Source organism: Saccopteryx bilineata, chromosome 1 (genome assembly GCF_036850765.1).
Source record: "Saccopteryx bilineata isolate mSacBil1 chromosome 1, mSacBil1_pri_phased_curated, whole genome shotgun sequence".
Lineage (NCBI taxonomy): Eukaryota > Metazoa > Chordata > Mammalia > Chiroptera > Emballonuridae > Saccopteryx > Saccopteryx bilineata.
This window is the reverse complement of record NC_089490.1, coordinates 230,317,135-230,335,057: the sequence shown is the minus strand read 5'-3', so window position 1 is coordinate 230,335,057 and position 17,923 is coordinate 230,317,135. Positions and strand designations below refer to the sequence as shown.

Below are 17,923 nucleotides of genomic sequence, written 5' to 3'. Positions count from 1 at the left end.
GCATAGAAAGTTAGGATGACATTAATTTTTAAAAGCTGGCCCCAAAATGGCCTATATCATATTTGCTTTTTTTGTTTCTTTGATTTTACTTTTTAAATTGTATAAATGCACACGAATAGATAAAAGGCTGGAAGGCTATGAGCCAAAGTGTCAATGGAGGTGCTCTCGGGGTCACAGAATTATGAGAAAAGAATATGCGTGTTTTTATCTGTCATCTCTAAATGTCCTACAACCAACCCACATGCCTTTGCTAGTACAATCCAGGGTTCACGCACTTCTATGCTGTTATCTGTCACATCTGGGACGAGGTATTGGTGAGACTCAGAAAGTGAACTAAGGATGCTCGTTTTCATTGATCCCTCCATGTTGAGCGCAGCGTCACGGTAGAGTGCCAGGTCTCATCGCTGCAGCCTCTGAGACCCTCAGCCTTGACCCTGACTTGTGCCCTGGTGTGTCACTTGTAGAGCGTGGGGGGAAGGCATGGAGGGCAGTGACCTCAGCTTAGGTTGACTCCCTGGAGGACTTGGGGAAGGACCGAGGTGGCAGTGTGGCAACCTGGCCTCAGAACCACCATGAAAGGGCGCATTAGGTGAGGGAAGCGAAACGTGGGGTTTGTGGGACTAGACCCCCCCCCCCCCGAAGGTGAATCCTGCTGCCGCCCCTTCCATCCTCTCTCTCTCAGAAGCTGATGTGAGTGACCCTTCCTGTCGGGAACCCCAGCTCTGCCCCACACGACTGGACGATTCTGTGTCAAACCAGCCAAGTGACTGGGGGAATTGACCGTCATCCCTTTTATACATCTTGTTCTCTATGCCACCAACACGTCGCTTGGTGTTGGGTACCTTCCCCTCTGGATGGGGATAGTGTCTGCCTGGGCAGGAGTAGCCTCCTGAGAGCCTTCTTCTGAATCTTCAGTGCCCCCCTGCCCCCACTGGGAGCCTGTGTTTATAGAGGATAATTGATCCCAAACACAGAGTGAGGGCAGGCGCGCAGGGGTCATGGGGAAAAGGCAGCTCTCTGGCCCCCTGCAGACGTCTGCAGCCCCACAGTCCCCCCTAATTGCCCCCGAGCCCCAGCAGACAAAGCAGTCAGCCTAGGTGTCTTCTGTCTCTCACTGAGGTTTACACTGCCATAGAGGTAGTAATTTATGTTCTCCTGGGACAGGTGGTCATAAATTGGGTAGAACAAGGCCCGGCCGCGTGACATAAATCACAGGAAGAGAAGCAAACAGTGGTGTCCAGAGCGCCCTCCCGGCTTGGGGGCAGGAAGCCAAGGTCACACTGTTTTCCCTCCTCTGTGTCCTTGTGGTGCCTAAGGGATGTGTTGCTTCCAAGTGCAAGATCTCAGCAGGGAGGCCCCTCTGCTGGCCTGGCCTACTGTTTCTTGTCACCCACCGGCCACAGGCGCAGGGGAACCTTTGTTGGTAAAGCAGTCAGGTGGGAGGCTCTGGGGAGGGCTATCACTGGCAGGAAATTGTGAAGATGGAATTAATCTTTTCTTTCTTAACGAGCAGGGGCTACCATGCAGATCTGGGAGGTTATTCTTTGCTTCCAAAACATCTTGCTCCGAATAGAAAGGAAGAACCACGTTTGCTTTGTGGGCGCAACAGTTTGGTTGGATGAGTGATTACTGTGACAATAAGTACATATGGCACTGGCCACTTGTGCTAGGTTGTGCTGTGTTGAGTGCAAGGTGGATGGGGGAGTGGTGTGTGACACAGCCGACCCCGAGCCGCATCATCACCGCCCATTGTGGGCCATTGACAGATCACTTAGCTTCCCGTAGTCTCCGCTTCTTTATTTGCAAAAATTGGGCTAATAATACCTGTCCTGGTTGATCTGAACAAGGCAATAAATATGACTTTTAAAAAATGGATGATAAAGTATTGTATACCATGACCGTAGGCTATGGTCATCGATGAACTTGACACTTTGTATGGGTAGAAGCCCAGAGACACCTTTTGGAGTTGTCTGAGCCCAGCCCCAACTGGCCTGGCCTCTGACACTCCTCTCTCCGTAGACTGTCACAGCACTGGTTAGGTCTTCTGGCCATAGAGGAGGCAGGTAATGAGGTCTCAGCAGGGGCCTGTGACCCTGGCGGGGACCCCACAATGACCAGAGGCCCTACGTAGTAGAGGCCGGGGCACTGACCAGTTATCGAGTAAACCAGGCACTGTAGGTAAGGAGAAGGCCTTCCTGGTGCACAGCACTCTCCAGGTAAGAGGGATTCCGCTCACACTGCACCCCTGATGTGTGGAGACCTCTGTCTAAGCTAAACAAAATGGCTTGGGCCTCCTGCTCATTGGAGTAGTTGTCTGTTTTGTATTCACTGTAAGAAAAAATATGCAAGGAAATAAGCTTTTAAATGATTTATAATTTATTAATCTCCCCAAAAAATATATTTGAAAAAAATCATACAAGATCCATGTACGAGAAAATACTGTTTGGTCTGTTGAACAAAAGCCTGGTGTGCACAGCAATTTGTAACCGCTTACCATGCCTCCTCATGCCCACAAGAGGGCGCTGCTGATCGCGTTTATGAAGTCTTCCTACCTGCAGCCCTGCAGGGGTAGTTTTAGGAGGAACTGGAGGTGGGGCAAGAGTGCGGGAGGGTGAGCAGGGCCAGATGACTCCTAGGGAAGCCATGACAGGCGGAGCCATCGAGAGCCACTTCTGTACTCCCGTAGTACTTCCATTTCTATTCCAAGATAGGGAGATGGACTGTCACATGGACCGTCACCTGCAAACCAGATGATCAGAGTTGTGCTTGTACAAACCAACCCCATGTAGTGTGAAGGGCTCGTTGGGTCCCCCACCGCAGAGTGACCTGGTGGGGGAGTGAGTGTGAAGTATGTGGTTGATGAGCAGGATTTGGGGAGACCCCTGAGTGGCTCCACCTTCCTCTAGATAAGCCTCCCCATCTCAGTTCTCCCCAGGTCTCTGCATGCACTCAGGAGGGCTGTAGATGCCCAGAGGTCACATCCCTGGCGGGAAGATCCTGGCTACAGAGTCAGCCAGTTCTGGGTTCCAGCCTCGCCCTGACCAACTTAGATCTGGCAGGTCGGTGACTCCTCCGAGACCCACCTGTAAAATGGAGACAGCAGTAATTCCCATGAAGGCTTGTGGTAGAGATTAAGAAGGCATATGTGTGATGTTCTTTATAAACTGTCAGAGCGTGGGCATAGAACTCTGCCTGTCAGTTCCTCCCTGGGCTTCCTCCCTGAGAGGTGTGCCCTTTGAGCTGGGCCTTGAGGACAAGTAGGATTCTAACACATGGGGAGCTGGGAGGGGATCTCAGCAATCACCGAGCCAGTAGAATGCAAAGGGGACAGACAGGACATCAAGGAGTCCAGGGCAGAGCTGCTTAGGAACACGTAAGGAGCTGGGGGTGACAGGTTTGAAAAGGCTGGCGAGGGCCAGGTGGAGGCCCTTGCATGCTTGGTGAAGAGTTGGAATGTTACTCTTTAGGCACTGGAGGGCCATTAAAAATTTCTGAGCCTAGAATGATCAGAAGAGAGCAGAATTAAAGTAATATAGTGTAGTGTCAACAATGAACTAGAAGGGAGGGGGAGAGAGAAGGAAGAAGAGAAGGGGGGTGAGAAGTTAGTCCCATTGTCTGAGCATGCTTGAAGCAAGCTTGGGCTAGTGGGAGATGGGAGCAAATTCAAATGGTGGGGAGCAGGAAGAACATCAGGACTGGCAAGCATGGACAAGCTGTGGACAGCCAGGGCAAAGGTACAGGAGATGGGCTCCAGATGACTAATAGAACAGGGTTCTGGTGACAGACATGAGGAGTCAGGAGGAGAGAAGTCTGGGAGGGGGGGATGATAGCATGTCGAAACATACCAAGTACAGGGAACCAACTTCTAGAGAAAAGATGAAGGGATATGGTGGTTGATTGCACTTCTGTAGTGTGTGCACCAGGAGGCGCTGTTCTGTTAGACTTGGATGGGAATGGCGCTCTCTGGAGCTGGGCAACAGGGCTGGGGGTGGACTCTTGCCTTAGCCCAGAGGAAACCACCTGCTGGTTGAGCTCTTCTTGCATCTTTGTGTCTGTGACTCATCATGATCTCTCTCCCACTATAGTTATCGCCTGTGTGACCCTTCCGAGCAGAAATTATATGGAAAATCACCTCTCTTTGGACAGTATTTTGTTCTGGAAAACCCAGGGACCATCAGAGTGGGAGACCCTGTGTACCTGCTGGGCCACTAAGAGGAATCACAGGTCCTGGACTATCAGATGCCTTTAAAACAATATCCTCAGAAATGCCAACACTTGACGTACAATGTTTTAGAATGGACACCTCTGCCTTTTCTTTAGACCTGGGATTTCCAAGTCTTCCTCTTTTGGACTTCTTTGTGTCTCACCAGGCTTTCAGTGTCCTGGTGCTCAAAACAAAGAAATATAGTGTCAATAATTAAGTCGGACCTCAGGAAGTCACTTAAATGACAAGATTCTGAAAGCTCCATGTTTAACTATGTATGATTGTTGAATAATTCTTTCTCCTTCTTCTTTGTTAATCTACCCAGAGCACTAACCTCCATCATCTCATTACCACTCCTTAGGGAAAGAGAAGAGAAAGAGGAAGAGTGAGTGAGTGAGAGGAATGTTCTGGAAGGTTTTAATATTACTACATGCACTGGGCATGCAATGGAAACCAAATAGCTCCCCAGATAAGGCTGGAATGTCACTTTGCTTTTCTCCCCACGCCCCAGGCTAGCTTTGGTAAGGGCATAAAGAACATGACCTTCAGGAAACACATAAGGACCATAGCCCTTATTGGGTCTGGCGCAGTGCTTCTCAGACAGGGTCTGTGAGGATTTGATGAGTCCTTCGCAGCACACAGTGCCTCTGGGCTGTGGGACAGCAGGAACGTCAGACTGGACAATTAACTCATGAGAGCAACATTGCTGTCACACTCTGATACGAACTATGTGAGAAGCAAAACAACAAAAACATCCTTGCCATGAGGCAGAATAGCAAATATATCTCCTGACCTGAGAGTGAAGAGTTGCACTGGAGAGGGGGAGTGCCCTGGTTTGATGCTGTCTGAGACGCTGTTTGATGTTGCCCAGGTAATAAATGATGGCGCACCCCCCCCCCCCCCACACACACACACACTTCAGGTAAGAGCAAAAAAGAACCTTCTTGAAAGGAGATGGTGCCATCTAGTGGTGTTGAAGGGCAGCTCAGCCCATGCTGTTGAAAAGATTGAAAAAATACCTGTGGATGAGTTTTAGTTTTCTATTTTAGAATATCCTCTTTCCTTCCCTCCCTCCCTCCCTCTCTCCCTTCCTTCCTTCCTTCCTTCCTTCCTTGGCAGGCACCCTACAGGTGATTTCTGCTTCTCTGCTAGAGTCATATGATTTCCTAAAAGGGTCTCTGTACTGTCATGGGGTCCTCCTGGATCCTTGCTGGTCTCATCAATTCATGACTGGATGCTCCCCTTCAAGTTCAGGGTGAGGAACATCCACAGAGGAGAAGACACATGATTAGAAACAAACCACCGAAGACCTTTGACAGAATGAAAGGGACACATAGATCCGTTCATTTAAAAACCACTACCTAATCTTTCCTGTTGATGAAATTATCTAACTAAATCCTGATGAAGTATGCCATGGCCATTTTGTCCTTTGATTGTATTAGGAAGCTAATGAAGTCATGAAAGAAATGTTTCAAAAAAATGTAAATAAAACGAAGCTACATTGGCTAGTTTCCGATCTTACTAAATTCTTGGTGCAGAAGCAGCCTTGGACAGCCGACTGATGAATGGACAATGCCGGGTCTCCCACAGATGGGTTTGCCCACAGACAGCCTCCTTGGGCCAACCACCCATTTTGAAGGACTGTCCAGTGAATGTGCTCTTACTAAAAGCTGTGCATTTTTCACAGGTTTTGTAAACGGGGTCAGAAATCACTGGAATGGAGCCCAGCTCTGAGGTAACATTACCATATGTATCAATATATATGTTTTCTGGACGGTGAATTGTTGCAGTTGGCTTTCTGCACATTTGGTATGAGGTGAGGAATTAACCCAATAACCTGGCCCATCTGCTTTCCCAAGAAATCCACTATATGTTGAAACTACACCTAGATGGAGGCAAAAATAAGAATTCAGCCAGCATTGTCACTAGCAGGACCTCGGCAGCCCACGAGGAAAAGCCCGCAGGATTTAAGAAACCATGTGAATGTTGGCTTTGTGAGAGTAACTGGTAGTTAGGAACCAATGAGAAACTCAAGGTCACTTTGGTGGCTGTTCCGAGACCTGTAACCAGTGGCAAGCTAAATGTCTTAGACGTCAATTTTTAACCCCTGTGAACTGTAACCCACTTTCCCTGTGACCCGGTCTGTGCAAAACCACATTGTATGCAGACCCCATCGTCCTCTGCCTTGCAGCATAATCCTCAAATTGGAGGAGGTGTTAGGACACTCTCCTCATTTTGGGGGGAACCTTCTGTTCCTCAGAGTGTGGAGTTGATTCTGAATCAAAGAGAGAGGTTCCAGTGACCTCTAGAATCTGCGAAGCTTTCTGCCAGTGAGATTTGAAAACCATTTACTTGTGTTTATTTTATGTTTATGAGTTGGTTAATGCTAACGGCAGGGCTGATGTCTCATTTATTCTGGATACTGAACATTTGCACACAGTTGTGCTTGAAGTATAGGATCAGGGATATAGCCCATCCTGGCCTCTCAGAAAGGTCTTCGAGCTGCAGCTGGTGGATGGACGAGGTCCAAACCTCCAGCCTAGATGGGTGCTTCGTTGTGGGTGGCGACTTCTGGTCACAGTCACGCAAGGTTACAAAGCCAGAGCTGGACACCTTACAAAGGACAGTGTGGGGGGCCCTGGGCAGGCGGTGGAGGGGCTCTGCAGAAGAATTTAGAAATTTGCAACCAGGAAATAGAAGCAGGAAACCCAGGTGGGCTACCGGAAGTGGGGCAGTGGTCCAGCGATGAGATCTTTCTCCTTTCCCTCCCCTCTAGTGATTTAGGGCTAGGGCAAGGGGTTATGCCTGTGGGCGGACTGCCCGGTTGGTTGAACTATGGGCGGAGGCCAGGAGCTTGCCTGGCCAAATGTGACTGGGAAACCATCTGTGGGGCTGTTACTACCATGCTGGCATGCCAGGCAGGTGCCCCCAGAACTCTGAGAGTGTGACAAGTTCAAACAATCCTGAAGAGTGAACAGCAGAGAAGTAAGGGTCACTCAGAGGTGCCAGAGTGGCTCTTGGACCAGGTGTGACAGTGCGCTCCCCTGAATTGATTGGTCTGTGCAGTTATGGAAGTTGGCCTGGAAGGACGCCCCTCAAAGAAGTCTGCAGGCCGGTGACTTTCGGTGCCTTGCACACCTCACTCCTCTCTGCAAAGGAGACCTGTGGGGAAGAGTTCCGCCGGCATGTCCACCACCCTCCCTGAGGGCGTTCTGTTTCTGATCCCCTTTGAGAAAACTGCCGTGGGCTCTGGGGAGCTGGCCAGGGCAAGGAATTGTGGTTCACAGGAGAGGAGGCCATGGAAAAGCTGAGGAGGTTAAAAGGCCCCAGGTCACATGGGGGAGGCCTCTCTTGAGGTCCTTCCTCTCGTCTTCTCCCTTGGTGACAGATGAGAGGTGTGGAGAGGGTATCTTAGACCAGCTCTCCTAGTCTTAGGGAGAAGCAGTCTTATTCTTTGGTCTCCTTTTCTAAGCTGCATTCAGAGATGGATCGGATGGATTTGGGTGAGAAGTGGGGCACTGACTCTCTGTTCTTGCCTTCCATCCACACCACATAAGGTAAGTGGTCCAGGATGCTCAGTGTGCTGGGGGGGGGGCACCATCTTCTCGTCTGCTAGCCTTACCTCCTGGGGCAACTCCTCCCAAACAGAGTTGCCCCCACAACAGGAAGCACAATGACCACAGGGCTCCTATTGCCCCTGGCGGGACATAAACATGCACTTTATGCTATGATCTCGTATCAGCCACAGCAGACACTATTTGCTTCCACCATGTTCTTAGAGATGGACAAGTGAGTTATGATAGCATCTTGACTTACCCCGTTTCCAGCAAGGGGAAGAATCTGGCTCGGCACCACAAATGTTTTTGGAACTGGGTTAATAAAAATGTATGTTTTTAAAAATGTATCTGAGGGATCTCAATGTCGGCTCTCTCTTCGGGGGAGGAGGCCCAGGCCACAGCTTTGACTGACCCAGCTGTCCCTCAAACATAGCCAATAGGGGCCGGGGGGGTGGTGCCCTGGTTCCACGCTCTGCCTCTAGCTGAGGAGAAGGAGCTGCCTTAATCACATTATTAGTCTGCCTGCCAGGTTATAGGTTGTATTAAGTAACAGAGGGGCTGAGAAATGACTTCCCATCCTACTTCTTCCAAGGCTAATGGGTGGGGCCAATTCACTCACGTTTGGTTATTAACCAACCTGATCTAATGGCCCTTGGTGGTCCTCAGTCTTGGTCCCTAACCTTCATGGAATGTTCTAGACTGCTTTTCCTTCTACCTCCCTCATAAGCCCACAGGCCCTGATTTATCTCTTTGGTTCCCTTCTCTCTCCCCTCCACCCATCCCTGACCTGTGTCTGCAAGTCCAGACCCCAGTCCCAGTGGGGCCCTGTGGGCTCTTAGTCAAGCCTGACTCCTGTCTCTCTCTGGGGTCTGCTGGGAGTATTGTCAATCAAGCATTGCTGTCCTCCTTATTTTAGATGCCTATTTTTACACCTCATAAAGTCTTGGACAGATTGTATTTGCTTGGTCTTGGGGAGGGGCACCTTCCAGATGACCTGCCTAGCAATTAGAGCGGCTCATTAGTCGGAGGCCCGGGACGGCCGAGGACAGCTGGAGAACTCTTCTTTGCAAGCGGCTCTGGTTAACATCAACCAAGAAAGCTCTCTGTAAACACATGAATAATTGATCTTCCAGCGCTCACATAGCTACCGAGGATCTGAGCCCGTATGACTCATTTGCGAGCCATTCCTGTCGTCTGGATGCCATAACATTGGAGGAATGATGATCGTTTCTTGGAGATTCTTCTGGGGCTAGAGTTGCCAAGACCAAGGCTGTAATGGTTTGTTATGATGACCTTTGTTATTCCATTAGGCTCAATTGCTTTAAAAAAATGATGTGTGCATACTTTCGGAACGTTTTTACCCTTTACGTTGACCTGACATCATAGTTTATATTACAAAATGTATTAATGACAGAGGAGTGTTTTCATGTCCCAGGGACAAATTTTAACAGCCGTAATCTGCCCTTAGTCGTCATAAATATAAATGTATTGGTCAAACAGATCTCGTTAATGTGGCCAAGATAAATGCAAGTCTATATTTTAAGGCTGTTGAAGTCCTGGAGAATATATTTGGAGCTTTTTGTGGGGCTGAGACATCTTGTATACCTACTATCAGACGGCTGAGAAAATGAACGTCTCCCCCTCTGGTTTCACATTGGACAGATATAAACGTCTTGGGACGTCGAGTAAGATTGTTCACACAGTTTCTGGACGCCATTAGTGCATGGTGGGGTGAATCTTAGTTCTTAAAGACATTCTTCTCAGGATGCTCACCGGGATTTTGAAAAGAAACAAAATGAAGATTTCAAGTCTTAGCGGTGTATTGCCCAACCACATTTCCTTGAATTCCATGGCTTCTTAGAGTTTTAATTATCTTAAGCCTCCCTCACCCCAACATTGGTCTTTGGGTGGGAGGCATCCCTTTCCCTCCCTCAGATGTTTTTGACTCGGAGCATCATTCCAGTTGGCAGTCCACGTGCTGGCAGCTGGTGTTCTGGGCATGGGCTGCAGGCGGATCAAACACTCTGCCTTCCTCTTTGTTCTGTCACACTCAGAAGCACTGGCCTTTATTCGTGGTGGCCATATTTTAAGCTTCTCAGGCAGGATATAAATCCTCGTCTGAGAAACCCTTGTTAGTTATGTTTTGATTTTGAACCATGGCAATGTGTTTCAGGCAGTCACGTGTCCGCTCCTCGCTGAGAAAGCAGACTGGTTGCAGGGGTGAATTCGCCTCCCAGGATATGATAAACACAGTGCCACAGTTGACCTCCCTGGGGATTGTAGTCACCTGGCAATGAGTGATGAGCACGTCAAATAAGACCATTTACCCTTCTTCCCTAAGAAGAATCTTTTCAGATAAGTCTTCCCTTCTGACTCAGTATGGCCTTTGCCAACAACACATGTTGGGTGTTATTAATAGGATTTTGCCTGGAATGTCTCTGGGACTAGGAGTTGAATTATTTTTGAAATTTTGTCGGTGATACCCTGTGTGGTTTAAATGTTTTGATCTCTTTAAAAAGTGAGACATGGGTCCTGGCCAGTTGGCTCAATGGTAGAACATTGGCCTGGCGTGTGGGTGTCCTGGTTCAATTCCCAGTCAGGGCACACAGGAGAAGCGCCCATCTGCTTCTCCACCCCTCTTCCTTTCATTTCTCTCTCTCTCTCTCTCTCTCTCTCTCTCTCTCTTCCCCTCCTGCAGCCACAGCTCGATGAGAGTGAGTTGGCTCGAGGAGCTGAGAATGGCTCCATAGCCTACATCTTAGGTGCTAAGAAGAGCTCGGTTGCTGAGCAACAAAGCAACGCCCCAGATCACCCCTTACTAGGCTTGCTGGGTGGATCTTTGTCAGGGCACATGTGGGAATCTGTCTTTCTGCCTCCCTCCTCTCACTGAATAAAAAAAAAAAAGTAAGGCACAGACTTCCATGTTCATAGCAGCACCATTCACAAAAGCCAAAGATGGAAGCAAATTAAGTGTCTATCAACAGATGAGGGAATAGACAAAATGTGGTCCATCTGTACAATGGAATATAATCGAGACTTAAAAAGGAAGTTCATTGTGATGCGTGTTACAATATGGATGTACCTTGAGGACATTATGCTTAAAGGTAATAAGCCAGACACAAAAAGACAAATACTGTATAACTCCATTTATACAAGGAGCCCAGAATAGTCCGATTCATAGAGACAGAAAGTAGGATGGTAACTTCCAGGGGCTGGGGGAGAGGAGAATGGCAATTATTGTTTAATGGGGACATAGTTGGAGTTTTGCAAGATGAAAAGAGTTCTGGAGACGGATGATGGTGATGGTTGCACAACAATGTGACTGTATGTAGTACACTGCATTATGCCATTTAAAAATGGTGAAGAGGGTATATTATAAGTGTATATAACCACAATTAAAAAACAAGAAAAAAAAATCAAGTGAGATACATCAGAGACTTGGAGTTGAACTAATCTAAACTCTTAAGGGCCTTTCCTGGAAAGAGAGTCCAGGCCTCAGCCATTGAAAACAACACCACCCCACCCAGAACACCCAGAGCTTTTCTTGCTGAGACTAAAGAGAATAAGAAATTGGAACATAATGTCTTAGAACTCAATTTTGATTGAGGGTGAGATCATTGAACTTCAGGCTTTAATTTTTTGTTTGTTTTAATTCCTTGGACCTTAACTTGTAAGGGGATTTACTTTCAACCTTGGGACTCCCTGGTAGTTTGATATTTTGAGAGGATTTCAGTTCAAGTGCAGAACATCTTATTGTCAGGGTGCCCGTATATCACTGGGTTTCACTGCATAAACCTCGATAGATTGTGTTGATCAGTGTGGCTAGAAATAATTTGATTTGGAAAATACAAGATCTACGTTTCTCTTCTTGACTACAGAAAGGTCTTGAAGAATGTAATGGACTGTACTGACCCATCTTAGAAATTCCATTGCTTCTATAGCCCTATGTCATATTCTCCAGCCTAGCTTTTATCAGTGATAAATAGATATTTTGATATAAAAAATAAATAATTAGGACTTTTAAAAAAATCTACAAGTGCGTCTAATTCTAATTGTGTTTTACATGCATACATAGAGCACATGAAGTCTGTAGAGGGCTTCCACCCCGTGTGCTGTTTGTTCTTTCTGACAATCCAGGGAGGTCAGATGCATGTAAAAAGCCTTTTGTAAGCTGCTTCAGAATGATAATCACACTCTTCCCTAATTGCCTAAATCCCGTCAGTGAGGTTGATAAGGTTAAGTAACTTGCCTGGAGTTAAAGGTGATGGGTTAGAATTAGAACTCAAGGCTTTTGCCTTCTGGCCACATGCTGCTAAATGCAATTGATCTTGCCAGTCAATGAGTTTAGCAAGAATTAATCCAAAGAGTGGTAGTTCCCAAAACTGGTTGAATCCTACAATCTTGTTTTGAAAACTTTGCTAATGATGTCATGAAAGAAATTTTAAAACTGGTGTATGTAAGCGGTACTATATCCTGGAAACCTTGCTTCAAGTGGATATTTCTGTATCTGATACTCAGACATCCCAAAGTGGGTCTTCAGAGGGACCCAGGAATTCACTCTCTCTCTCTCTTTTTTTTTTTAATAAGGACCTGACTGTTGTAAACACTTACCTGACTTTCTGTAGATCAAGTTCTCCACACATTCTTACCCCACTGTAGTGTTGACATTCTCTTTAATGATGTGTAAATACTGGCTCTCTTAGAAAAATAAAACTCACTCGAATATATCATGGGTAAGAACATGCCCATTTTGGGATGTATGGGGGACCATCTGTGCCTTGAAACAACGAAGATTTGGTGGCAGGGTACCTATTATCTTGGGCCTCCAAGCAGTTGAGCTAACGACCCTATCATAAGCTAATCCTGACTTAATTTAGCCAGAAAGGGGTTATACTTGGGGCATAACAATTGTGTAAAAATTTGTACCAAATGCCTGTATGTGCATAAGAGGCATCGATAAACGAGAAAGGATGCTTTGTAATAATATCTGCTCCTTTTCAAAAATCAATTAGTGTCTTTTAATGAATCAACCGATAAGTAAGAAGCTCAAACTAGAACATCAACAACGTAGAGAACATGACAGCCAATGGTATGGGGTTTTTTGTTTTGTTTTTAAGACAAGGTTAGGATTCAGAACACTGATGAGTGATTGCCCGCTGTCTAAGAGCCGGGGAGGTTGTGTGCCCACTGGTTTTTCTCTCCTTCCACCTCCCAGCCAAGCTTCAGGAGAAACTCTTTGTATGTGTACTGGAAAAGATGAATTTCAGGCATCATCGAGCACTTTAAAACCTTAAATCCTTCTCTAAAATAACCTGTCTCTCAGGAATCTTCAGGCCCGAAGAATTATAAAGCTTTTCCCCGGGCTTTGGAAGGGCCATGGTATTAACTATATGATACCTTAGGTCTCCGAATAGAAGGATGTCGTAAATCTGAAAGTATTTGTTCTGGTTTGGGATGAAGCAAAACTGTATAACGTTAAATCAGATGCTGTTATAAATGTATGAAATGGCACATTTGTTTCAGCTTGGGCCATGATGGCATGAAGCTGCTGGGAATGTAAAAAAAACAACAAAAAAACTTTTTATTGTGTTGGATACTGAGTCTGGTTTTAGCTAGGTTTTCTTCTTTCTGACCATTTATGCTAAATTCAAGTTCTGTTGAGCTGTCTGTGTGCCCAGCAAGCTTGCTAGGCTGGTAGAGGCCGTCTTGCTCCTTTGCAGGCTGTTCTGGGGGTGACAGTGGAGACCTGGGCTCTGTGTGTGTGTATCTATCTGTCTCTCTGTCTGTCGGGTGGAGGGGATGAATGGGATCCTAACTCCCTGGAATGTTTGGGTTGGGAGAGATCTTAGTCAAAAGCTAGTTCACCCACTTTCTCATTACCCAGGTCATGTCTGTGGCCCTGTGTAATGACAACCTCGATCCTGGGAGAAACTTCACGTTTTCCTCTGGTAGCCGGTCCATTGATCCCAGTCCTCCAGCTTCCTGTGACGGTTGTGCCGCTACATGCTGCAGACAGTGACACGAAAAGGTCAACGAAGAAGTCCTAGCATACCAAGTGTTGCAAAGTCATCATAATTTTTTTCTAGTGTTGGCGGTCATGGGTACTTTTTCTTCCTGTTATTTCCAAACATTATTTTTTATAATTAAGAAAATAAATTCATATTTAAAATAAGACTACAGCCTGGGAACGTTTATGGATGCAATAATCACCTTTTGAGAAGGTGATTTAGGGTGACTGTCTCACACGCTGGCCGTCAGCCACATGGAGGCATTGAATGAGGCAGGGCTGAGTCGGACGTGCTATGTGTGTCAGATACACACAAGACTTCAAAGACTTGTACAAAGAAAAAAGCGGCTGCTATATCAGCAATTATTTTTTGTCATGATGACATGTTGCAATGATAACCCTTGAAATAAATTGGGTTACACTAATTATTAGAATTAATTTCATTCATTCCTTTTTTTACCTTTTGAACAGGGCCACTAGAAAATTTAAAAATTGAGAAGCTTAGCCGGCCCCTCGACAAGGGCGCAAAGAGCCCCCGGGCCTGTAGAACACACAGTTAAGACATTGTCACGGACTTGGTGACATCAAACCATTGTTTTGAAAAAGGAGAGTGACTGATTTGCAAGTTTGCCTTCTGGGGTGACAGAAATACTCTGGACCAAGTCAGTGGTGGTGCAGAATATTGTGACTATACTAAATGTCACTAATCGTACATTTTATGTCATGTGTATTCTAACACACCCCAGAAATAGGAATTACACACTAGGCTCACATTATTATACTTTATGCTGTTCTCTGCCTGTTTAAGGCCAAGGGGTCAAAGGTGTGGCTTTGCTTAAAACTGTGTCTAGATGTTAGGGAAGAAGTGGAGCGAGGTGAGTGTGGGCAAAAGGCGGCTCAGCTCTCTTTACGGTCAAAATACCCTCACGTGTTTCAGCCTGCTGCGGCCTCAGCTCCGGGCAGCCCCGCCTCCCTCCAATGCCTCCGCCCTTTTATCTCACTCCACGTTTCCCCGCACACTTGGCATTCTGCACTGCTAAGTCCCCCCTCCAAGATAACTCCCCCAAATTCCTCACTGGGTATGTGGTGTTAAGTACTCAGAGATCTTGGCAGTTTGAAATAAAATAGAGCACCCAGATTGGGCTCAGTGAGCTCCCCGCCTTCCCAGATGCTGTCGAGGAAGGAAAATTGGCGTCTCTTCTGTGCACCTGTGGACCCCCGCATCTTAAACCAGGCTCAGCTGGCCTCTGGCAGTGGACGTCAGGACAGTGGTGGCCAGGGGCTGCTGTCAGGGAGGAGCACAGTGGTTGGGTTGAGATATAAGACAGACAGACCTTCTGGATGTAGGAGAGATTCTCGAACTGGTTTGAGCTATTGTAGTTACCTCTGTGTGTCCACTTTGTGAACCTTTATTGAGTTTGTGACTTGTGTACTTTTCTGAACGTGCACTCCAAAGCAACACAAAGTCAAAAGACAATCACCCCATGAGGTAGAGACGTTTTCTGAGTGTTACACTATCAGCCCTGCAGCGTGTGAATGTGGTGGTGTGGGTGCGTGCTCCGTGAGGAGGGCTACCAGGGGACACAGTGTCCCCTTCCTGTGGGACCTTGCTTGACGAGGCCTGTCAAGGAGACCTGGATTGGTGGCCTCTGGAGGTCCCTCCCTGCAATCCTCAGAGGAGGTATTTGTCAGTGAGTGACTCACCTTGAAGAAATGACCTTGGGACCTTGTCTCCCATCCTTCTATTTGGAACAGTCACATGCTTAAAAGACTGGGCAGGGGGAACATGAGGGTGAGGTGTTGCTTACCAGGAGGCTGGGTCAGCTGTGGGGGTAGGTGAGACACCTCAGGACACTCACATTCTTGGGAGAGTTTAGAATTCTTGGCTAGCTGTAAATAGGCACCCCCCAGGACAGCAGGGACAGCCGGGAGGGACTGCTCTGCAGTCATCACCTACGGAAACCCTGTAGGGGTAAATGCAGCCCTGAGCCAGCCTGGAGAAGTGATTAGGGGCAGAGGGGGGTGGGCTGCTCACGTGGGAGGCTATTAGTCAGATGAGGGGGGGGACCAGAGGCAGGGGGACTTGGGATAAAGGAGCCTAAGCGGAAATGAGGGAGAAAGAATAAATAAATGATATAAGCCGTTTTCACTTGCTTCCTCCCTTACCACCCTTTTGTTTTGTGCTCAGGAATGAGGTCTCCCCTGAGATCTCTTCTGGGGACAACAGCCTGGGGGCTGGTTCTGAAAACCAGCTGCTGGCCCTGCACCTTCCCCTCGGCCGTGAACTTGCCACAGTTGGTTGGCTTTCCACAAGCCTCCACCTCTACTGGTGCCAAGAGCCAAGGCTACATGCCTAGCGCCCCCATGCCTTGAGAGGCTGAATGTTGGGGTCACTATAGGGTCACAGGTCAAGAGTGCTCAGTAGCAGTGTTGTTGACCTGTAGGAAGCTTTTCTTTCCTTGGGTCGCACCCAGAAATGATGACATTGGTCCCACACTGATGTCCAGGTCTGCTTGCCTGCCAGAGGGCAGTGCTCCAGCTTCCTGTGTCAACATGAACCAGTTCCCTTGGAGAAACTTTGGACCTCGGGAGACAGGTAGGATGGAACTGGCAGGTGACAGGAAAGGAACCTGTCCCAGCCCAGCTCTGGCTGTGTGATCAGGGACAGGATTCCTAACCCTCCTGGGACTTCGTCCAGGCACCCATAGAACAGAGATGATGATAGTAACATGACACGTGTCATATGACAACGATAGTTCCTCATGTGTGCATGAGGCTCTGCTGGCTTGTATGTTTTTTTATTAATTGAATGTATTGGGGTGACATTGGTTCCCAAAACCATACAGGTTTCAAGTGTACAATTCCACAAAACACCATCTGCCCAGGGCATCGTGTGCCCATCGCCTCAAGCAAAGTCTCTGTGCCGGTTCATGCCCCCTCTGCCCACCTCTACCTCCCCCACCGCCTCTCCCTCTGGCTGTCACCATACTGCTGTCTGTGTCTATGTGTTATGTATATATGCTTTTTGCCTAATCCCTTCTCCTTTTTGTCCAGTCCCCTCACCCCTCTGCCCTCTGACAGCTGTCAGTCTGCTCCAAGTATCCATGCCTCTGTTTCTATTTTGTTCCTCAGTTTATTTTGTTCATAAGATTCCACATCTAAGTGAGATCATGTGGTACTTGTCTTTCTCTGGCTGGTTTATTTCACTTAGCTTAATAATCTCCAGGCCTATCCATGCTGTTGCAAAAGGTAAGATTTCTTTTTTTTTTTTATTGGCTGAATAGTATTTCATTGTATAAGTATATCACATATTTTTTCTGCTCATCTGATGGGCACTTGGGTTGTTTCCAGGTTTTGGCTGTTGTAAATAATGCTGCAGTGAACATAGGGGTGCATATCTTCTTTCAAATTAGTGTTTCGGGTTCTTCGGATATATTCCCTAAAAGTGGGATGGCTGGCTTCCATTTTAATTTTTTGAGAAAACTTTATACTATTTTCCACAGTGGCTGCACCAGTCTGCATTCCCACAAGCAGGGCATGAGGGTTCCCTTTTTTCCATATTCTCGCCACAAAGAACAAGAGAGATCCCCAGAGAAAGAATTCAATGCAGAGGATGCTGGTGTGTATGTTAAAAGCACTTTGCAAATTGCAAAACAAACACTGAACACTATTATCACTTTTTGCCTTTTTTTGTAAAAGTGAAGATTCTCTATGGATATCTGAAAGTTACCGAAAACAGGATAATGTAGATTTTTCATAAAAGTAGAGGTGTGTGCCTGACCAGGTGGTGGCGCAGTGGATAGAGCGTCGAACTGGGATGTGGAGGACCCAGGTTCAAGACCCCGACGTCGCCAGCTTGAGTGAGGGCTCATATGGTTTGAGCAAGGCTCACCAGCTTGAGCCTAAGGTCGCTGGCTCGAGCAAGGGGTTACTTGGTCTGCTGGAGCCCCTTGGTCAAGGCACATATGAGAAAGCAATCAATGAACAACTAAGGTGTCGCAACGAAGAATTGATGTTTCTCATCTCTCTCCCTTCCTGTCTGTCTGTCTCTTTCTATCCCTCTCCTGACACTCTCTGTCTCTCTCTGTCTCTGTCTCTGTCTCTCTCTCTCTCTCTCTCTCTCACACACACACAGTGGAAGTGTGATGCTTACTA

General features: G+C 47.2%; 1 protein-coding gene and 1 non-coding gene across 8 annotated transcripts in view; both read left to right on the top strand.

The window, feature by feature from the left end:
- The window catches only part of MTARC1 (mitochondrial amidoxime reducing component 1), a 41,438-nt gene that overhangs the window by 12,562 nt on the left and 10,953 nt on the right, over positions 1–17,923 (top strand). The window contains exons 7-9 of one of the 7 annotated variants that reach the window (XM_066237942.1): positions 5,892–5,939; positions 8,895–9,039; positions 13,646–13,774. The exons of 1 other annotated variant lie outside the window; for it this stretch is intronic. In XM_066237942.1, coding sequence (XP_066094039.1) covers positions 5,892–5,939; positions 8,895–8,982 — 136 coding nt within the window. In that variant the 3' untranslated portion in view covers positions 8,983–9,039; positions 13,646–13,774. Of the gene's footprint in view, positions 1–2,925; positions 3,096–4,085; positions 5,709–5,891; positions 5,940–8,894; positions 9,040–13,645; positions 14,046–17,923 lie in introns of those variants that run through there. 5 more of the 7 variants (XM_066237962.1, XM_066237912.1, XM_066237921.1 and 2 more) reach the window with 5 other exon arrangements.
- On the top strand, positions 14,247–14,369 carry LOC136321338 (U6atac minor spliceosomal RNA). The gene has a single exon (XR_010728599.1). It is a non-coding gene; the product is annotated as a U6atac minor spliceosomal RNA (small nuclear RNA).